The sequence below is a fragment of the Phycodurus eques genome, chromosome 18, assembly GCF_024500275.1.
Source record: "Phycodurus eques isolate BA_2022a chromosome 18, UOR_Pequ_1.1, whole genome shotgun sequence".
Classification (NCBI taxonomy): Eukaryota; Metazoa; Chordata; class Actinopteri; order Syngnathiformes; family Syngnathidae; genus Phycodurus; species Phycodurus eques.
Genome location: NC_084542.1, coordinates 17,534,804 through 17,558,105, shown reverse-complemented (window position 1 = coordinate 17,558,105; position 23,302 = coordinate 17,534,804). Strand labels below are relative to the sequence as shown.

General features: G+C 41.3%; 1 protein-coding gene across 4 annotated transcripts in view; it reads left to right on the top strand.

The window, feature by feature from the left end:
- fig4a (FIG4 phosphoinositide 5-phosphatase a) overlaps positions 1-23,302 on the top strand; it is a 37,712-nt gene that overhangs the window by 7,590 nt on the left and 6,820 nt on the right. For 3 of the 4 annotated variants that reach the window (XR_009770266.1, XR_009770267.1, XM_061703752.1), the window contains exons 11-24: positions 1,715-1,812; positions 6,071-6,204; positions 7,215-7,331; positions 8,327-8,372; positions 8,740-8,888; positions 9,536-9,702; positions 11,887-12,025; positions 12,693-12,751; positions 14,208-14,355; positions 14,455-14,538; positions 15,562-15,760; positions 18,480-18,565; positions 20,591-20,668; positions 22,617-22,728. Coding sequence is in view for 2 of the 4 variants with exons in the window: in XM_061703752.1 (XP_061559736.1) it covers positions 1,715-1,812; positions 6,071-6,204; positions 7,215-7,331; positions 8,327-8,372; positions 8,740-8,888; positions 9,536-9,702; positions 11,887-12,025; positions 12,693-12,751; positions 14,208-14,355; positions 14,455-14,538; positions 15,562-15,760; positions 18,480-18,565; positions 20,591-20,668; positions 22,617-22,728 (1,616 nt within the window). In the remaining 2 variants the exon portion in view is untranslated. Of the gene's footprint in view, positions 1-1,714; positions 1,813-6,070; positions 6,205-7,214; positions 7,332-8,326; positions 8,373-8,739; positions 8,889-9,535; positions 9,703-11,886; positions 12,026-12,692; positions 12,752-14,207; positions 14,356-14,454; positions 14,539-15,561; positions 15,761-18,479; positions 18,566-20,590; positions 20,669-22,616; positions 23,285-23,302 lie in introns of those variants that run through there. The other variant, XM_061703753.1, reaches the window with a different exon arrangement.

The window sequence follows — 23,302 nt, the reverse complement described above, 5'->3', positions numbered from 1 at the left end:
GATGATTTGAACCAGAGTGTGACAAGTGGATGTTAAGTGTGCAAGAATTCTTTCTCTGTGCCTTTTCATGCAGGAATGTCAGAGACTTTGAATTCAAACAGCAGTGAAGCGTTTTGAATTGTGGAACTGCTGGGGTGTACCATTTATGCCCGGCACTGACCCTAATGCTTTGTATCAAGCGCATGCAGTTCCTGTGACTGTATTCTTCTCACACAGTTAATTCACCTAACGGCTGCCCTCCTCGATAGGAAATATATTACAACAAGACAGGACAATCGTTTTGGCCAATGGCCTTTCTCCTCAAAGGCAAGCCGATGGGCAGGGGATCCCCATCTTAACGCAAAAGCAGGGCCGCAGTCGTCCTTGGCTGACGTTTGTGCGAACGCGCCGCTCAAAAACAATCTACTTCCCTCATCATCCTGAGCTGACTTTGCTTCCTGACATCACTTGTTACAATGCGACCATGTGCTTCTTGGTCCTTTCCTGGCCTCCAAATGTCAGAGTTAATTCACTTGTCTTTTATTCCGCAGTACACCTTATATAATCCCGACAGTGGAACCTCCAAATTCAAACACCACGAGAAATCTCCTGCAATTTGGAAACCAAGCAAACTTATTTTTTTTTTTTTTTGTTAAAAATACGCCTGTAAAGTCAGTCGACCCCTCACCATATTCCTAAGTGAATCAAGTTGGAGGTTGGATCTTTAAGTTTCCACCTGATACCGCTCTTGATTCTCAAGCTGAGCATCACTTTAGCCCACAGGCTTGCGAACATTTGCGTCACAACAAACATCCATCATGGGAAAGAACTGCGTCAATGCTAATTTTGTGTCTCAACTGCTTTTGTCGTCTTTTTATCTTCTCCTTATTGTCTCCCAGTTGTGTACTCATCGCTTGGCGTTCTGTTGAGCAGACATAATAAAGGGAAGATGAATTGATCCAATCGTCTTCAACGAACGGGGACTATTATTTGGGTTAAATGGCGGGTATTTGTGGAATCTGGGCCAATGACGTTTGAAGAGACGTGCCCATCTGATACGACGGGATTCTCACCAACAACTTCTGAGACACTTTTGTTGCATAAGGGCGTTATTTATAAGCTGTTTTGATGACTACGTCTCAGCTGTGAGGCAGGCGAACGTAATTGGACATGCACCTTGCGGTCTAGAGTGTCATAAAAATGCGATCGTGAGCATTCTCTTAATGAGACATAAGGAGCACAAGTGAGAAGTGGAGGTGTACTACAATTACGATACCCTTAACGACGTCAAAATAACATCTCTAAATCACTGCCAAGCTTTTTGGAATCACCGCAAAACTGTGTTTTGTTACGTTGGGTCCTGTTTATCGCAATGGCTTTCGTGACTGCAAACATGCTTTATTTGGACTTGGCTGATGCAATGTCAAATCTCACCTGCAGCCCTGAAGAGGACAAGCCCTGTAGAAAATGAATCGATGGATACACTTGTCAAATTTCATTCAAGCCATGGAATTGACCAAATTGGCTGCGTCAAGTAAAATGGCTGACTTCCTGTTCATTATCGGGATGGGTGCTTGAAACTTCTTCGTGCCAATCAGTGAAACTGCTGTCGGGGGCTGACTTTGCCTAACTGTAGTAGCTTAAGCTGAAGTTATCTTCTTAGCAGGTTTCAAAGAAACGTTGTTACTGTTTATTTTTCTCAAGCTGCTGTGCCTGTCTTCAATCTCTCTCGCAGTGGACCAAGCGGACCCGTACGCACACGTCGCCGGCCTTCACTTCGACCAGATGCTGCAGCGATTCGGGTCGCCCATTATCATCCTCAACTTGGTCAAGGTGGGCTAAGCGCTAATAAGCTCACAATGCAAAAGCGTTTCCCTGCTTTTTACGGCGGACATTTTGATTGAACTGTTTGGACATTTTCAGTGAGGTTTAAATACACAAATTGGGTGCACAAGTTTGACCACACTGGGTCAGAATTATACACCCAGACTCAAATAAACAGTACTGGAAATAAAAAGTCTACACACCCCTGTTCAAATGCAAAAACGAGACCAAGATATGACCTGTGCAACACAATATTAAAAAAAGAAATCTTTTCGAGAGAAGTAAAAATGAACCGAAAGCATGTTTTTGCACAAGTGTGCACACCCTCTTATAACTGGCCATCTGGCTGTGTTAGCTTAACTGAAGACTCTTAATTGTCTTGAGGTGTGAACATGAGTGCGAATGGATGTTTGTGTATATGTGCCCTACGATTGGCTGGCAACCAGTCCATGGCGTATCCCGCCTCTTGCCCGAAGTCGGCTGGAATTGGCTCCAGCGCACCCGCGATCTGCTCTAGAAAATTGATTATTTATTGCGATAACTGAATAAATGCATGATAAAAATCCATTTTAATTCACTGATTTTATGGGGCAAAATGCTCAATTAATGCAACACATATTACAAATATTAAACGCTCAGTCGTCTGAATTAAATAAGGACGTAGGCTGTGTGTGGTCTGCTGTTCTCGTACGTCTTGAAACTTGAACCTGATCACGATCTCCTTGCCATCGTAAATGGGATTTGTTTGACAGCGCTGATTGGATCGACCGGTACTCAGAACCATAGAAAATGCCAGGAACTCAGTGAAGATCTAATCAGGCAAATTGTAGTCAGGTCCTCAGATAAGAAGAGACTGATTTCAAACGCACCTGTTTGTCTCTGCACCTTGCTTTACAATCCCATCTCAAATACACTCTGAAAACACGGCACGCTTTCTTTGTCACATCGGCCTCACGCGGCAATCGCTCGTTTGTGTTGCGCCGCGTTGCCTCGCACAATGGGGAGCGCGCGCATCTCTGCCGCGCGGGTTTCAGGCTCACGTTGCCTCTGGCGAGGGGAACCGTGAGCGCGGGGGGAACCAATCACAGACCTCCAAGATCCACACAAGCTGCGGCCATGTGATCTTTTTTTTTTTTTTTTTTTGGTGTAACTGTGGGGATTAATGGTAGTGGACCCTCTACCCGTACACAATGTTGCTGGGCCTTACACGCATAGACAGACAGACAGATGAAATAATGGGCAATTAGCCGTGAAATCATGACAGTCCATCTTGCAAAGACTCGTCCCACGCCGCCCTGTCGCAACTTCGGAGGAAGGGGAAAGCGTACACATGGCCCTGCACGTGAATGCTTTTTCTCTACCCGCTGCTTTAATGAGCATTTAATGATCGATTCATTTAGTCTCTTCCTTTGAATACTTTTGAAAGGACATCAGCACAAAATAACAAGTGCAATGCAATGGATTACACAAAAACCGGGGTGGTTTTCTTTCCATTAGGGCTGGGCGTTATAGCCTTTAAAAAAAATGGGTAAGAATTCCCCTTGCTGATAGAAAAAGCAAATGTCTCCTTTTTTTCCTTTTCTGTTCTTTTCCTGCATTTGCTTTATTTGTCCTGATACCAAACAAGCTTCGAAACAATTTTTCCCCCCTAACATTAAGTTGTGTCAACGTCCACAGAAAAAAAAAGATATGATAAAAAAAAAAAATGTCTCTTGTCAAAATGTCTGTGTAGATTCTCAGTAATCAGGTCATGGTAATCCACAAAAATTAAATGAAAGCAAATGGTCTTGGTTGTTGAAGACGCTTTCACCTTTAATCTAAAGGGCTTCTTCAATTCTAAATCTTAGTCATGGAGTATGAGGGGGCGTTAGGGACATTAGTCAGGATTAGCTCTAACACTTACTCTTCAAATGCTTTCACACACACACAAACTACTGAAAGGCTCTCATAAGGACGACTCCAACACTCTCATACGCGCGAGTCTTGCTCTCATTGACAGTACTCAAATGCTCTCATTGACACTACTCAAATGCTCTCATCCGCACGCGTCAATCACATTCTCGCACACATCACGGGCATTCACGAGTTCATGTCAATCATGCTCACACGTGAATAGTGTAAATCTTTTATTAGGCAGTTCAATTCAAAAAGTAAAATTATAGAGATGAACTGCACACACTCAGAGTGAAGTATTTCATATTTAAAATATGTATTATCTTGATGATTGTAGCACAGCAAATAAAACAAATTCCCCATATTGAGAAACTAAAATATAACGTCAAACAAACACTGCGCGATTCATTGTTGTATACCTGTACAGAAATGATTTTGCCATGAGAAGCTCTTTCTCCGTTTTGTTTTTATTCTTTTGTCGTTTGAGGTGCACAAAATCCAAAAGCATTTGCGTCAAAGTCACTGCTCTGCTTGACATACAGTATTTATTTTCACAAAAAGCTTCTTATCTCCACTTTTTGGTAAGTAACGGGCGTTTTTACAGAAGAACGGAAAATGCTAAAGACATTTTTCATGGTAGAAGAAGATAGTTTACTCTTACTTTTGGTAGGTTTATTGTCACAGAACACAATATTGTGTGGGATTAAACTCAGTTTGTTTTTTGTTTTTAAATAGTCCCCAAATAAAGCGACCAAAAAGCTGCATTGGCGACACTGCCCGTGCTTTTGTAATCCGGCCGGTCCCTGCTCACCGCCGTGTTATTTGTGCCAGCCGTGCACGTCAGTCGGGATGCGTTTTGAGCTACGAAAGCCTCAGTAAAATGTATTCAAAAATGAAATAATATATATTGTTCTGACATTTAGTTCAAATTCATCTATGAAATCGATGAATCGCCAGCCCATGTTTCTATTATTAAATGTGCGCGTCCCAAGCTTGTGCTCTGTAGGACTTTATTATTTGCCTTGTAGCGTTTGTGCACCGATTTGGACTTCACTAAATGTGCGCGTGCTTTGACAAGTACATGTGTACATATTTAATTGCCTCTCGTCTGCTTCTAGAAAATGTTTTTCTTCCTTTCCCCGTTCTTTTTCTGCCTGTGTATGTGCGCGTGCAGACTGCATAATGCGATACGTCGTCACTTTGGGAGTAGATGCGATCTGCTCAATGATGCGGCCGAGGCTACGATCATGTCGTATGATCGCTGGGACGAGTGGCCGACGAGGTGCGTGAGGAGAACAGTACAAGTAACGACAGCCTAATGGAGCGTCTCATAAATTACACATGATTGGCATACGCTGTGTGTGAGAATAAGATGTGCAGGTAATGTCCTAACGATGCTTCAGTGCAGATGTACAGGACACGTACTGTATTGTGTTATTGCCCTTGATGAATAAGCAACAATGTACTAAATTCAAACTTAGTTTTCCCCCCACTATCCGCAGGGTGTAGCGACCGAGCCCTGCGGCGCAGAGTGAAAAGCCAAAAGTAATTGAATCATTCAAGTCGAAGCTTTTCTAATTTCCTGCATTTATAGTTTAAACTGTAACTATGCCACAAACTATGTTTCCAAAACACTTTCATATCATTTCAAAGACATCTTACAACATTAGCATAAGAAAAATGGCTTCCAAATGATTTGATGGGAAAACATGCACAGGAAGCGTGCTTGTATTATGTGCATGCGGTAACGACTCTTTGTAACTTCCACTAACAACCCAGGCTAAACATAGCTCCTCCCCAACATGATTGATGTATTACTTCAACGTACGTTCGTGACACTAATTACTACTTTCCGATTAGCAAAGGCTTTGGCGGCTTCTTGTACCATCTTAGAGCGTTTTATAGAAAGAGCACCAATAGGTTTTTTTAAATTCTAGTCTCTCATTTAGGAAAACGTTTCAACAAATGGCAGAAAAAGGTACACTAAGGTCCTGCGCGACGACTTTAGAGGAATATGTTCAATGTTGCCTTTAAAATGAAGGCCTACCCCTTGCGTGTAACATTCATATTCATCCCACACAGTTGTTTATTTCACATCAAGTACTCGTCTTATCTTATTCCTGCGCTCCACGTCTAATCCTTTGTGGACTCCTCCGATTGCTTCTCCACACGGAGATGACGTGATGGCCGAATGCGCGACGGCGAGCAGGCGTCTGCCTCATGTCCCACTACGTCTACTCGTATGCTCAAGGGACCTTTTGACACAACAGGAATGCTCTTGGAACGCCACATTAATGCGTCCAGTAAGGCCGCTATATTCCTTTTAGTCATACATGGAGTACATGTGACGTGCGTGTCTTTTGTTGTGTGGCAGAAACGAGAAAAAAGGAAACACGAGAAGATTTTGAGTGAGGAGCTCTATCCTGCCGTGATTAACCTCAACCAGTTTCTGCCATCCCAGCACGGCATCGAGTACATCGCGTGGGACATGGCCCGCTACACCAAGAGGTCAGAAGCAGGTTTTGCTTGTGTAAACCAATGTAGTACCACAGCAGCATTACATGTTTGCTATATTTTCCATTATTTTTTGATTATGACATTTTTGTTGATTGTATTTGAAGTTTTTTTATTAATTCTTTGTTTATGTAATTGATGTATTTGTAGTTTGTTTATTTTGCGTTATTGATGTTTTTGTTTGTTTTTATTTTCAAATTATAGTTTTTATGTTTTTGTTTTTGTTTTGTTTTTTCTATTATTGCTTTTTGTATATTTTTTGTGATTATCTTCTATTGTGTTACATTTGTTATTGTTATCTTTATTTTAATTTTAATTTTTGTTGTTATTCTATTCGGTTGTGTTGTTGTTGTTTTATTTGTGTATTTTTCTGTCTTAGTTTTTTTGTACTTTTATAGATAATGTTTTATTTTATATTTTACGTAACAAAGTTTTTGTTATTTTGTTTATATATATGTACATTTTTACATTTTGTATTTGTTATTTTTCTAATTCTGTATTACGTTTACTTTGTTTCCTTTTATTTGCTTTTACTTATTTTTCAATTCCGTCCGGAATTTTGGGGGGGAATTTGGCAAAAGGCAGTGGTGTTTTTTTAAAAAAATTTTTATGTGAAGCACAAATGAGTCATAATTATTCAGTATTAATCATAAAACCTAATCAAATAGTAACCTGCAGTTAAATTAAACCGATCTTTTCCCTAGTCAAACGTATATTCCAATAAGTTGTTGCTAGGCAGACTCGGAAGGGCTCACTTATAACTTTTCAATTGACTGAAACAATGCTATGAGAATTATGGTACCATCATTTTTGTTGACAATTGTTTCACAAATTTCATTGCTGCTCTGCATGAAATATAAAAGACATGTAATATTAAAAAGAAGAATTTTATTTTCATTTGGGCGAAAAAACAACTATACTACATAGTTATAATACATAGTTGCTTCATTCTAACTATGTATAGTACATGTCACGTACAGAATATGTTTCCCTCTGCTCTCCAGTAAGCTGTGCAACGTTCTGGACCGTCTGAGTATGATTGCGGAGAATGTGGTGAAGCGCACCGGCTTTTTCGTGAACCGGTCAGACTTCTACTGTCACACACTCCACCCGGACGAAAGGGGAGACTCTCTTTATTTTATTATTTCGTAATATCAGTTTTAGTGTGGGGGAAAAAACATGGCTTGAATAAGAACAAAGTTTAAACATTTGCATTTTTGAAAGAAAGTGCAGCAGTAAATATTTGTACTTCATTTTGTTGTCGCTGTATTTTAATAGTTTCAGAAATAAGAGCAAAACTGAACCCATCATCTCCTCCCCCCCCCTCTCCTTACATATTGCAAATAATACATTGATCAACACTTTTGTTTTCTCGGCGCTCTGAATACTTCATGGAAATTACGTCCAGCGGCGGTTGCGTCGCCGCCAATGTTTCCCGTAACGAGCCGAGCAGATTGCCCCTCGTGTAGCATACGCGAGTCTGCGCCATGACCTGCACGTTAATCACTTGTGTTGTGTTACATAATGCAAAGACCGTGCGCGTGCTATAGGCCCATTTATTAGCCGTGTCCTTGACTCAACTCAACCCCGTTTGGCTTTATTTACTTTTGTAAACATATGCTTCTCGATATAAACCAGTGGTGGCTCAACGTTTGTGCTCAACGGCCACATTTGGTTTTGAAAACTGACAGATGGGCCAGGTTTTTTGTAAATGAGGTATTTAAAAAAAAAAAAAAGAAGAGAAAAATGTAATTGCCAATCGAAAATAGTTTCTTTTCAAATTGTTTGCTTGACAAAATCTTTTTGTTGAATTATTTACAATAAATACTACTATTGAATTCATGAAATAAATGAATAACAAACACATAGATGAATAAATACATTTTAACCGTGCAATTTAGGGGGCATGCGATGAATATTACAGGACGTTTGTTAATGTAAATCTGTTGTTCTCACACTTTTTACACTAAGTACCACCATCCTGACGAACATTAAGATATTGTTGCGCAGTAGTAGTACCCCTGATATAAACCAGTTTGTTTCGAGTCATGTTTTGGTCTCCCAAATAATGAATATGAACTACTAACGTCTTCTGCATGTCATTCTTTTCCCACAGATGGGGAGACTTGGGTGGAAGCATTTCAGTCAGTGGACGAGTGCAGGTTAGTTGAAGTACACGTTGCATTTCTGTTTTCCCCAAAAGATAATATTTCCACTAAATGTGTGTCTTTTGCTGCTTTTGTGCATATGAAATTTTAAAAAGTGACATGAAAAATCATGACATCATTACAAATTCCTGTAAATGGTTTCAGTTAATGGTATATGTGTCCCTTTCTTGTCATACGTGCTGTATATACTAAAAGTACCCCCCCCCCCCAAAAGAAAACAAACTAGATGTTTTATCTTACTTTATCTGTCGTATTTTTTTGAAATGTTTAACCCTTGACATTTATCATTTATGTGGAGTGATCTGAGTCAAGTGAAGACCTCTTAAGTCGTCAACACGTGTTTTCTATGACACGTTTCCAGACCGGCGTGCTCCGGACCAACTGTGTGGACTGTCTGGACCGAACCAACACCGCCCAATTCATGGTGGGCAAGTGTGCCCTGGCCTATCAACTCTACGCACTGGGAATGATCGACAAGCCCAAACTCCAGTTTGACACTGACTGTGTGAGGTAAGGCTCCTTCTGTCCATCGCTATCTTTGACAATAACAAATCAATGGCCTGCATAGGAATATCAATATGTGTCTGGAAAAGCCTTGCTAATTCAGGCTTTTTCCATTAATAAGCAGTAAAGTATGCGCAGCAGCTTGAATTAAATCATCCATAACACGATCCTTTCAAACTTCCCCGAAAGCAGCACAAGTTTGTTTTCCTTGTTTTCAGCGGCAGTCCTCAGATGTGAACCCTTGATAAACTGGGTTTGGGAAATATGTAATCATAATAAGCTTCTTAAAATTGCTATATCGAATTAACCCCAAAACATATAGTATATTCAAATACCTTGTAAAGCTTGAGCTTTAATTGGTGGACAGATGGTCTCAAGTTCTCCTGCAAAATGTCTCAATAAACTTGATGACAGCAATGCGTCCAGGCCCTGAGGAAGAAAAGCAGTCCCCAACAATGAGGCCATCTCACCATATTTCACAATTGGGACGAGGTTTTGATGATGGTGTGCTTTTTTCTTTTTCTTTTTTATATCCTCCACACATAATGTGTGTTCCTTCCAACCAGCACAACTTTGTTTTTGTCTCTCCTCACAATAGTTTACAGGAACGAGGTGCTCGCACCCAAGAAAATCCCTCCTTTTGTGTGCTTCAGGTTGTTTGAGGAGCTGTACGAGGATCACGGCGACACGCTTTCGCTGCAGTACGGCGGCTCGCAGCTGGTGCACCGGGTCAAGACCTACCGGAAGATTGCGCCGTGGACTCAGCACTCCAAAGACATCATGCAGACGCTGTCGCGCTACTACAGCAACGCTTTCTCAGGTGTGTGTCTGCGGGAGAGACATAAGGCCGTTTATCGTTGCTCTGGCACTCTCACAGGATGTTAAAGGCGACATCCAGTTAAGGGGTGGGAAAACATTTGTTTTGAATGGCGACAGACAGGCCTGAAAATGTCTAATAGTTTATTCTCATCATAAAATCATAATTACTGTTATTGTTTTGTGTTATTTACTATTCATAATGCTAAACATAATTGTGATAATGTCATATTATTTTACTTCTGTTTTATTTTGTGTAGAATAAATCAATGAACCAATTATTTCATGATATAAATAAAACTAACTAAAACTAAATAAAAAAATACATTAACAATAGTTTACATTTTTCTATGAAGTCATAATAAAATAATTCTAATTGTTTTGTTAGCTCTAATTAAATCATAATTAGTAAATTATTTAATAAGATAAATGAATGAAAACTACATAGAAATGTGTAATATAGTTTATTGTACTAATACAATATTTTTCATTGATATTTTGAATATTTTTTCATTTCATTCATATATTCTTGAATATTCAACCAATCTACCAATTATTTAATTGAAATGAATGAATTTAAAAAATGACACAAAACTGAGTACTGGTAAAAACACACAAAACATTTAAAGTAGTTTATTTTATCCATATCATCTACCAGTTATTAATAAATATGTATTATGTATGTATAAATGTATATGTATGTATAAATATTTCATTAACCATTTTATGAATGAGAAATCACTAAAAATGACAAAAGGAATGTGTGTAAAATATGTAAAACTCTATTTTACTAATTAATAATCCATTCATTATTTTACTCGATTCTTGTCAAATAAAACATTGTTAAATGTGCTTTTTTTTTTACAATTAGTTAACCAATTGCAATTTAAATGAATAAAAACATTTTGAATAAAAAAAACCTTTGTCTAGTCCTATAGGGAGGCTGTTTCGACGCCTTTAAAGTACACCCTTTACTCTACAACGTCCACTTTATCCCTTGAGACCCTTAGCATGACAATAGAGTGGCTGAATGTCATGCACATGCTTAAGTAACTCATCCACAGTCCACACACGTGATAGTGACCTGACACCGCGGTGCAAAGCGTAATAATCCTCAAGCCCATTTTAAGGCTTGATGAAAGCTGTGTCTCAGCTGTGCACGCGCCTTCCATTTCAATCACGACTGCAATTTGTCAGATACATTGTGTCTGCATAAATGCATACAAGTGATTCAGTTACTGTTCGTAAAAGCGGCAGAAGCCAAGATGATGGCGAGCTCCTTGACACGGTGAGGTCTCGGCTGTTCTGCAGTTACTTGTCACTCTCGTCGGCGGCTCCGTTTTGAGCAAATGGCGATCGGGAGCACAGGAGGGAATGGAACTTCTTTTCAGAGCGTAAATGTCAAGGTAGAAAGGCTGGCGTTGTGCCCTTTTTTAGCGCTGCACAGTCATTTTCAGACATTTACTCGTGATTGCATTTTGATGGCTTATCAGGCTTCACCCACGTTCATTAGTGTCAGGTGTGGAAAGCTAGTCGGATTCCGGCGTACTTTCAAAGGTCTGCATAACATTTTTGCATTGAATTCTTTTTATCCTTTAGATTATTTCTTTTTTTTACTCGCAGGAAGAAAAAAAAAAAAAACCCGGAATCCGGAATTTGCGACTGGGGAAGGGGGTGAAGTTGATAAGAATATAAAGTAGAACAGTCGGTACAATACATTTGCAGCGTTACAAGAAAAAATATCAACTTGCAGGAATCCAGTTGTTTTTTTTAAAGACAATACTATGAGAAATGCATTTTTATGATTATTCTTTTCTCATTGGTTTCACAAGATTTGCATAAATTATTTCAATGACTATTCCTGTAAAATGACAAGGTCATTCTCATAAAATGCAACTTTTGTCAAATTATAGCTTTTTTTGGTGATATTACAATTTTCTTTTGAATGAATATTTTGATATGTTTTCCTAAAATAATGTCTTAATTCCAATCATGTTCACTTTTTTATATTGTTATTTACAACTGAATTCAAAACATTTTTTAGAATTTTTCCCTATCAATCAAATGGTTTGCTTTCGTCAGTGGCGTGACTTTATTTTAGTTTTTCGGTAAGTACCATTCTGCCTGACTGATTTGAGGCCTACCATGTTTTGAATTATGGACCTAAGTTGAACAACGTGTTTTCCAGACGCGGATAGACAGGATGCCATCAACTTGTTTCTGCAAGTCTACCAGCCGGCCGAGTCCAGGCCTCACCTGTGGGACTTGCCGACTGACTTCTACCTGCATCAGAAGACCACAATGGCCCTCCCCATGGACAGACGCTGGTACAACAAAAGTTACTAGAATACATTGTTATATTACAAGAATTATTATTATTTTTTATTTTTTTTTGAAAGGAACAATGACTATTACAAGGAGGAAAAAAAAGTGATTTCTCTTAACATTAAATAAATGGGAAAAAATATAAAGGCCACTTAGCTGACGCTGTCAGGGCACCATTATTTGCTTTTATTACCACTATATTTTTTTCTCTTCTTTGCAAATAGGATAAGTAGGCCCAAGTCCCATTTCCGTGATGACTTTTCGTTTTTTCCCGTGTGTGCGATTGTTTGATAGAGCTCCATACAAAGTGTTTTGTTTGCATGTAATCGTCTTTGCGCTTCCATAAAAGTAGACCCAGTTTCCTGCTACTGGCCAGTGCTTTTGCCCACAATGGGCCGTGGTGGCTCGGCCTTTATTCCCAGAAACTAACATGGTCACAATTGAATTCATTTTACTCTTGTGTGCGCGCACGCACGCACACACAAACACACACACACACACACACACACACTATGCATTCACTCAAATTGGTCACACAGACTAAAATGAATGATGCGTCGGGAGTTGTGCGGGTAGGTGTTCCAGCCAGGGCCGATTTTGTTATCAAGGACACTGTAAGTGTCGCTCCTTTCCTTTTCAGCATTTGTGTGTTTTGTCTTTCTTTCTCAGCTACACGCTGTGGTGGTCGGAAGGAGTCCTGTCCTACCTCCCTATCGCCTTTGATGAAGGTAACGGCAATAAGTGGTTAGCGGGATCGTTTCATAGGAGTAAAGAAAAATATAAGGGGAATAACATTTGAATGTTCAGAAGTCATAGTCATTTCGCAGAAATTGAACTCACAAAATTATGAAAAGTATGTTGCAATTTTAGGAGGAGTAATATGTCACTCTACATGAAAATTGTCTGAATTATACATTATATTTTACAAGAATGAAGTCTGAATAATATGAGGGGGAAAAAATACGTAACTTTACAACAATAAAGACAATACTATGAGGAAAAAAACCCTGATGAAACCAGTTTATTTCTTTACATTCTTTTTGACTGTTTTCTTATTTTATTATTTTTTTCATACAATATAGTGCAAGTTTTCCTCATTAAAATCCATTTTCTGTACCGCTTCTCGTCACGCGGGTCGCAGGCGCGCTGGAGCCTATCCCAGCTATCTTCAGGCGGGAGGCGGGGTACCCCCTGAACCGGTCGCCGGCCCATCACAGGGCAGAGTAGAAACAAACAACCATTCGCATTCACATTAACTCCTACGGGCAATTTAGAGTCTTCAATTAACGTACCACGCATGTTTTTGGGATGCGGGAGGAAAGCGGAGTGCCCGGAGAAAAGCCACGCAGGCACGGAGGAGAACATGCAAACTCCACACAGGCGGGGCCGGATTTGAACCCCGGTCCTCAGAACTGTGAGGCGGATGTGCTAACCGATCGGTCACCGTGCCGCCCTCATTAAAATCACGTAAAGAAATGTGGATCTTTTTTTGGGGTTGGAACTGATTAACAGTTTTTCAATTCATTTCAGTGGGGAATATAGAGTTCTTATACCCAGTAAGAGTAAATGACGTTTCAAACTTGGTCACGGAGCAAATTAAACGTGTAAGTAAAGCTACCAGTGTAGTTCCAAAGTCTATAACAATGCATTTCCAGTCATTTTTTTCTTGATCATTACATCAATATCATTAATATTTTTTGTTATTCTGAAAGTATGGAAAGCCGTTTTAGCATTTATTCAATATCCAAGGTCCATGTAGTAGTACGCTCCTCACTAACAACAACTTGCGCGGACTAGTAGAGCGATGTGTCTAACAAGTAATGTTTTTTTCCACTTCTAGTTCCGCGTACTAGTTCACGGTTAAAACTTTCTAGTAAACTAGTTTGCTGCACTAATAACACTACTAGGCCCGACTAGAAGGCATGTGTCACGCACTAGTAGCCTCCTGGACCTTACTAGTGGAACTCTAATGCCTACTAGTAACATGTAGTCGTCCTATTACGATGCCAAAATGTCCTACTCGTGCGCAGAAGGGTCGTACAGTAGTTATAAATTTTTTTTCCAAGTAAGTAATTCTATGAGTGCGCCCTAGTCGTTCTACAAAGATCTTACGAGGAACTGGCCGGCCCTTTAGCTGGATATCAAGCATATTAAATAAATGTATGGCTCTTTGTTGCTTTCCAGTCCCGTGTGACGAAACGATGAAGAAGTTGTCGGTCAAGCGAGTGAACCGCTTCGACGAGAGCATCGACATCTATGCGGAGTTCTTCAGACCCTACGAGCTCACCTCGTTCGACGACACCTTCTGCAAAGCCATGACCAACTCTGCCAGGTGCCGCACCACCTTTTGGTGCTCTTGCAGTGATACTAACAGTACTATGTTGCTATGCTAACCCCCCCCCCCCCCCCCCCCCCCCCTCTCTTGTTAAAGGGAGTTCATGCCCAAAACGGTGGGAGTGGATCCCAGCCCGTTCACGGTCCGCAAACCGGAGGAGACGGCGAAATCGGTCCTGGGGTGAGTCTCTGCATCTGTACTGCTGTCATAGACAGCCGTTTGAGCAGTTTTTCAATATCCTTACAATTCATCTTCAGGTCCATGGACGAGTAGTATGCGCTTTGTCAACACGAGCAAGACAATTCAGTGCCCTAGTAGAATGTGTCAGTGTCTTACTATAGGGAGAGATTTGCCTCAAAATTATTCACATAAATGTAGCCGTGATTTACACGTGTTTTTTTAATGTTGTGTGTGCGCCTTTGTCATGCCTCATCATTTTGTAAATATTGAGTATTTGCGACAAATGCAACGCAGTTTTCAAGATATCGCTCCATCCGCTCGGCAGCAGTGTTGCTGGGGTGCCGTCGGTGCGTGGACTGCATGTCGGCAAACAGGATGCCACACGACGGCAGCAAAGCACGACTCATTTTCAAATGAAGCTCTTCAACCCACTTCAACATAGTTCCTTGGCACCACGAGGCCACAAGATGCTGGTACACCACTGCTTTTGTCTCAATGAAGCACCTCAACTCACTTGGACAGAGTTCCTCAGCACCAAGATGCCACAGGGTGGCATAAAACAATACTTCAATTGGATCAGGGGTTCACCTCATAGTCAATTTCAATTCAAACGACTGGAGAAGGCCTGGTGGGATTTAGTAAGTGAAGGGAATGGAAAGACTCAACGCCCCCGATTGAACCTTTTGGGTACTTTTAGGGGTGCCCGACCGGTGGGGTCCGCTGTGCTCGCCTACGGCCGTCCACGTCTATATTTTGTCGGACACCCGAGTCAAAAAGAATCTGCCAGTTCACCGTTATGGATATGTGATGGATATGTCTCTCTCCTAATCTCTTTTGAAACGTTGCGAGACAATCTGCTTGAAAAATGACTCAAAAGAGTTAATCAACTATGAAATGGCAGGAGATTAGTTTTCAGTCTCGCGCCCGACTACTTAGTTTGACTAATTGCTTATATGCCACTGTGTTGACGTTTCACACATGAACCACATCCTTAAACGTGAGCAAATGTGTGCTTTCCTGTAGCAACAAGAGCAGCAAGGAGGAGACGCTGGTCCAGAGGAAGACGGCGGCCAGCGCGCCCCCTCCGCCCAGCGAGGAGGCCATTTCCAGCTCATCGGAGGACGACTCCGAGGAGGACCGCGACGACGACGCCTCCGTCTCGCAGCGCTCCACTCCGGTCAAACTGTGGGCAGATTCCGCAGACAGCGGTCGTGCGCAAGAGGTATGATGTGGTCCTCGCGCACAAAATAAGTATTGAAAACACAAAAAACACTTGCACTACTCACAAAAAGTTAGGGATATTGGGCTTCAGGGTGACCCTAAAATGCACAATAACGTTTAAGTGTCTTGAAAGACCGTATAAATTATATTCAGAGATTTGTTTCTAAATACATTGAACATTTTCGAAGATGATTGTCGGAAACGTGCAAAGACGAAGAATTATGTAGCACTGAATTTTGGAGATTTAGCTTTAAAATGTTTTTGACCATTTTGGTTTTCCTGATTTTTTTGGGGGGGTGTGGATAAAATGGGGCTGAATGACACGTGTCGCCCCTCCCTCACTGTATAGAAACTTGAGTGCCTTCGTCCGTCATCCGGCGCAATTGTGACGTGCAGTTAGATAGCTAGCTATCCCTACATTCCGAGGGCGCTTTCGAGCGCCTCGTTGTCGACCGGGAGTGCTCGCATGTCACGTGGAGAAAGACAGAAGAGAGAAGAGGGAGGGGAAACATAAAAGTCTGACTAGACAGTCAGCATGTGAACAGGGGCTTCAGGCTAGCGTGACTGCTTTAGAGCGCCTCGTTGTCCGTGCCGACGCCGTGGGATATACTCCAGCCGGGAACGGGGGGCCTGGGGGTTCATTGTACCGTGACACTAAGGTGCAGTTGAGCGTCTATAATAATCTGCATAGTGTGTAGAATAAGTTCCTTTTACAGAAGCCTTTATCACTGGAGCAGCGTGTATTTCACGCCCCAGTGGACTACGACTTACGCTTTTACGTCCGCAGCTCACCCAGATTGTTGGCAGTAGGTGAAGTGAAATCCTCGAGAGAATTGTCCTTCTCGCAGTGTGCCGTTCACGTTCCTAAGAAGTGACAGCCAAAGATCAGCGATGTCCTTGAGACGCAAGTGTCGGTCTGTGACTTCGCTCGTCGTGTGTGCGGCGAAGGTGTCAAGTGTCGCCCAGCGTGAGTTCAAGTGAAGCCCTTATTATATGTGCAGTCCTGCTGATACAAGAGGAAGTTCTCTTCAATCCACCATTTTATAGGCTTTTCCATATTAAAAAGTAACTCCGAATTTGTTTTTTTTAAAATAGAAATTCAGCCCCAGTTTGACTTAACAAACAGCATGAAATGTTTTAGGCGTTGTGATCCTGAGTAGACCCACAAAAAAAGCCCCAAGAAGCCATGGCAGAAATGACACAGAAAATCTGCCATTTACATTTGAAGCTTAAAGTATGACAATTCTTTCACCTTTATTGGGGAAACACACACTCTTATTGCAGACGGACGCAGTGTTGTCTGTAAGTGATTTTAAAGACATAGTAATGCACTTACTAATGCACTTATAACATGATTTATGAGGGAGCTGAATGGTAGTGTTTTTTGTTTTTTTTAATACCTAAAGTGGTCATCGCTAGCTAGTGCGCTAATGATAATCGCGATTGCTAACCATTTAGCATTTTGCTGTCTCAAATTCTGTACACTAAATTTATACTATAGACTTTAGCAACATATGCAGTTGAAGTATCGAAATATTTCCCTCGTAAATGAGAATAAAATGCATGTTAGTAGTAAAAAAATAATTACTAATGAGGTGATTATTATTCGATTAGTCAAACAATAATCAATCGGAAAATCGATTTTAAAAAGATTTGATAGTGACAGCCCTATTTTTTTTACAGTCTTGAGACTCCACAGAGGTGTTTTTTTTTTTTTAATCTACAGTTTTAACCGTTTTGATCTTCACCTCTGGAGTCAGACTTTTTACTCTGATTCAATTTGTCTGGCTTCCATTTGTGACCCCCCCCCCTTCAGCTTTTTCATGAATATTTGGTTTTAGACTCTCACGTGTCGGCCACGCCCCCCACCCCGCCCTCCCTTCCCACCTCGGCGCTCACGTGTCTCTTGTGTGTGTGTGTGCCCCACGCCCACTCTCACAATGGCGTGAAGTACATAACACATTTCATATTCCGCCTCGGCACCGGCCATACGTGAGCTCGTATGTGCACGGGTGGATTTGCGGGCGCGCAGGTGTGTGCGCTTGTGTGTGTTTTGAGGATTGCGTGTGTATGCCCGTGTGTTCACAGCTGGAGTTCGCTGGACTCGGTCCGAGAACACTCTCCTCCCCTTGCAGCACCGATCAATACAAATATAGTAAAAATCGAAGGCATTATGTTAAGCATTTTTCGGTGGCGTGGCAGGAAAACAGTCTGGAAGAATAATAACGCCGGCGTCGGGTGACGGATTTCGGAGCACTCTCGCCTGTGCGCTGTTACATAACCAGACCTCTCGGTCTCGAGGCGTTGTTCATAAGTCGAGTAAACGGCTGCTGAGTTTTCCGCACGGCGGAAAGTGGCAGAACGGACATGACTTCACCATTGGTGTGGATTTTTCAAACATTTCCCACAGGAAATGCTGTGGTACAAGCGAGCTTTGGATGCGCAGCAGCTCGAGCCAAGTGAAAACGAAAATGATGCAATGAACTCATTCACTGCCAGCAGAGTTCCCAATATGGCCAGCCTTTTGAGTATTTTGACAGATCTCTCAAGGGCCACAGAATATTGTGTTCTGTGACAATAAAAGCACCCAACCTACCAAGACTGAACTACTAGCAGCCAACCCGACTTCCTAGGCAAGCCCCTTAAAGGCACGCATCCAACACACAAACACTACAGTACCTAGAGTAATGACACTTTGCAATGTCTGTCCCTCCTCTCAGGAGATCCAGCAGCATTCCTTCAAGGAGCCCTACGGACTCGACCTGGCCGAGTTCCCTGCTGAGCAAGACCTGCTCATCTACAACCGGTAGGTAGGACGCAGCGCTTTATTTCTGTCAACTTGTTATCATGGAAACCAGATGTCAATCTCATTTTTGTTTCAAATTGCCCCTGCACTTTATTGTTATACAGTACATTTTTGGTTAAGTCCCTGTGAAGTGAAAATAAAAATGTCTTTCGGAATTTCACACACCAAGAACAAGTGTTAACAACACTGCCAAATTTGAAAGATTAAAACAATCACCAAGTAAATAAAATGAGGCTTAAAAATTACGGGGGAAAAATCAAGCCGTTCTCTCTGCTCTTGAATGCGCTGAAACCCCCCTCCCACCCCAACTGTCAACTGCCAATCAAATACCAATACTAGGTAGGACCTGGAAAAGTGGATGCTACCGCCTCTAGCATCTTTTTTTTTTTTTTAAATTGAATAACGTGTGTGCTGTAAAATATATCGGTATGTCTCTGGATGGATCACCCAGCGTCGCTGCCAAGGCACGGGCAGAGAAACTGTGTGGGGGTGGTGGATACGATGCAAATTAGCCTCACTGTTATGTAACGCAAATAAAGTTGGTTGTTTAAGGTCACACTGGATGGGTGGGCAGGCATTTATAACATATTGGAATTAGGCTCCTTTAAAACAATGCCTGTTCTTCACGGTTTTATGATGGCTAATTCTCGCCTCTGGAATGGATTTTTGTCCATTATTTCCTATGATGGAAATTAATTTCAAATCCAAGGAGATTGTGTTTGTCTTGAGAGGTTTCGCTGTTAGTTAGCAAGAACTTAAGGTACAGTGAGTTCTTGCTAATAACCACAAGACACCCCAGGCTCGGTTCCCAAGTGCACTGTATGAGCCACTCGATGTAGCAAACTCTCAATTATTGCTGGTGGCTGTTGTACGTGAGAAAAGAACACACACATTTTGGCCCTCGGCTCTCTTGTGTTTCCTCTGCCTGCCGAGCTTTTTTGTGTCAAGTTGAAACCCAGACTTCTTTTTCCCCGTGAGTCCTGGAAAATGCTTCCTTTTATTGTTTTTTAAAAATTATTGTTATTATTATTAGCGACAGATGTGCCTTGGATCGCAGACAGCCGCGGTAAGAGCAAGCAGCCCCGTCGGGGTCACGTGGGTCAGAGGGCATTGTCGACTGTAGCCTTCCGTGCGCATCGCACCGCTGACCTCGCTGCGCTTTTGTCCACTTGCGTGCGTGTGTTCTCTTCACAAAAACAACTTTCTCTTATTTGCACATCTGTCTGATAAATCTGCAAAAAGGAGCGAGAAAAGGGTACTGGTGTTTGGTGGTGTGTCCATGCGCCACATTGACAGTTTATCATATGCTTCTACGAGTGATGTTTGAAATGTCTTTATTTGGATGAAACACAAAGATAATCAGTCATAATTATTCATATTTACTGTCGAAAGGCAGAAATCCTGAGGATTTGGACAAGTTTAAGTTAAACTTGGTCTCTGAAGGATTCAGCGATTATCAAAAATCTTCTTTTCATTTGATAATCGATTAGTTTCCGATTAATCATTGCACTGCGAATTATAATTCAATTAGTTCTTTGTCTACAATGTTTAAAAAGTGTTTTCTTAAGTTTCGATCGCTTTCAAGCGTGTGGGAGGGGTAGAACTATAAAAAAAAACAACAATCCTCTCTCTACATCACCGATTTTCACCTATCGCAGGTGCGTCTTACCCGAGGTCTTTCCCCAAGTTTTTCTGGTGACAAATGTGGCTTCCATCCCCGCTGCAGTAGCGCGTAATGAGAATTAAAGTGCATTCATTATGGCGTGCCGAGGTTGGACCGCTTCCAAACGCGTTAGCGCTGCTAATCAATACATTAATATTAAAAATCCCGAGCTGGAGCCAGAGGGGACCTCGCATTTTGTGTGTGCGAGGGAGGAAGTCATGCTTGGGTCATCTCCAAGAGGTGACATGACACGTGTTTTGTCAAAACATGCTTTTATTTATTTATTTATTTATTTTTTTAATCAAGTGGTGTGTGTGTGTGTGTGTGTGTGTGTGTGTGTGTGTGTGTGTGTGTTTTGACAGGTTTGCGCACCTGGGCGAGAGCCAGCAGCGGCGAGCGGCGAGGAGGGAGCACCTCCACCTGGCGAACATCATCTGCTTGTGAGTCAAACGCAGCCCGTGGGAAAACACAAAAGCGGCCAGACATTAATCCTCGCGCACGTGCATCTCCCTATGATGCTGAGCTTTCAAACAAAATATACTGTATTGAAAAGAAAACAAATACAGCTTTCATGCTAAGCAAGGTTCCTCATCGCTAAGTGCTGTCCGGGGAAGTCTCCCGCCGACTGCAAGACGTTTTATCGCCACTCTGGTCCCTGCTGTTTCGCCTAACGATTCACCCAGTGAGTCAAAACTGCTCGTGTTTCTGTCAACGCCAAAAAAATAAATAAAATAACACGTGGCCTGGAAATGTGCGAGCACTTTGCACTCTTTTGTCTCCTTTGCAGCACACACTTGACGTCTCAGTCACATTGACAAAATGCTCTTCTTACTTCCCGCACACGCATTACGTGTTCGCCGTGCTCATGTCGCAAGGCCGCAGGGAAATAAAACGAGAGGCGGCGAGGGCCCATATTGATATTGATATTGAATCAAATTCTAATTAAATTTTACCTAAAATGTAGCTAACTTTTTTTTAAATTTAAATCAAAAAAATATTTATTTAAAATGACTGGTAATCACATTTAAGTTTATACTTTAAAGTATGAAAGTTTCCACTCTCCCCCCCACACACGCGCGAAGACTTGGTCGTAAATATTGAACAGGCTCATTACTTAAGATTGTGGTGCTCGACTTGTTTCGGACCCTAAAATCGGGACGAGTTCGCTCTTATCACACATCAGACCGAAGAACAATCTTATCAGATCGTTTTATAAGACTTAAGATTGTCTGGTGTTTGACGTGCTGATTTGGGAAGGGGCAGGCCAATTTTCTTTGTGTGTGTGTGTGTGTGTGTGTGGCCTTGGCAGTGGAGGTGCAACAATTCATTGATTAATCAACAACTGTTTTCATCGATTAACACATTCACTGCCATTGACGGCTTTAGAAGTCAAATATCCATGTTAACTGGGAAGCCTGGCAGTTTCCTTAGAGACCTTGTTTAACTTACAATGGTCCAAGTCCTCTGATTTCAGCCTCTCAACAGTAAATATTCTCAGATTTTTGTCGTCCTCCATGAAAGCTTTTGTGTTTAATCAAAATAAGACATTTGCAAATATCTCCTTCCACTTTGGAAAACAATGGTCAACATTTTTGTCACATTAAGGACCAAACCAGTAACTGAATCATAATCAATTTATGGAAAAAAATTATAGTCAGTTTAATCTTTTACGAAAATAATCATCATTTGCAGCCGTAGTATGAACAACTTGTAATGTTGAAGCAGCCTGAGAAGTGTACCCGACTGGTAGCCCTTCGGATTAATAAGTAGCCACGAAGAAGCTCTCGGTTTCAGAATGGTCGGTCTGTCGTATTGCTTTGTTGTCACCTATTTGGGTTTGTTTAGTCATTAAAAAATATCAAATTAAAAAACAACATTTTAATACATAGTAATCTGGAAAAAGTATTTTGCAATAAACGTCAATGCAAAATGAACAGTTCTCCAAAGAAGAGACAAAGTGTGCTTGCTTCAAGCTGTTTATTTCGCACTCCCATTTGAAGTTTCATGTAAAACCGACATATAAAACAAAAGACAATTCAGCGTTCTATATTTAAAAACCAAAATGTTCAACCAAACCAAATGTTCTATCGAAATGCCACTAGCTTACTGCTAAGCATATAATGCAAAACACCATAGATGGGCTAACGGAAATTAGCCTAGATGTTAGGGTAATGATAAACCTTCAAGTAACTGCTACTTTACACAAATGGAGCAGCAATACATACAAACAGCATACAGTAATACTCATGGGCGGAGCAACGAACATTACTAGCGCGCAGTTGAAGATCTGTAGGTAGTAAACGTAGTTATACTGTATGACACATGGTATTTTTGCTTCCTTGATGCGCTATTCATACCACAACGCCTTCTCTCTGTCTGTCCTTGAAGAGAGCCGGTGTCATGCTTCCCCGGGGACAGCGTTTACGTCACGTCGCCGCCGCAGGTGAACCGCCACAGCCGCGACGTCTTCGAGAGCCACGTGATGGCGGCCCACGGTCAAGTGAGGCCCTTGTGCCGCGAGGACATGTTGATGTATAGGGAGTACGTCAAGAACAGATACATGTGAAGCGCGCCGAGGACAGCCGCATATTTATTTTTTACTTTGTACCCAAAAAGACTTTTTCATATGGATTTTTATTCATGTGGATTATTTTGTTCTTTTAGGATATATTTTTTTTAAGAATGTTTCCCATTGTTTTTTAAGCCCACGGCCTTTAATGTGCTTTTATTTTTAATAAATGGAAGAAGAAAAAATACAAATGCTAACTTTTGATTAAAGCGCCAACATTCATTAAAATGAATGGAAATGGCATCGATCCGTTCCAGCCTCCCCCCCAATAAAAACACAGTCTAAGGAGGTTCACACATCTTTCAAATATGTATAAATAATCCCCCAAAATATGTGGTCGCTACTTTGTGGATTTCACCTATTGCGACAAAGGAGCGATGACTGTCAATATTTTTTGTTGTATTTTGCATTTTGTTAGATTATCTTGTCATCCTTCTAAATAAAACGATTGTGTGTGTGTGTTACAAAATGCATTGTTGTTTTCTTCCAAAATGTCCCCAGCGGT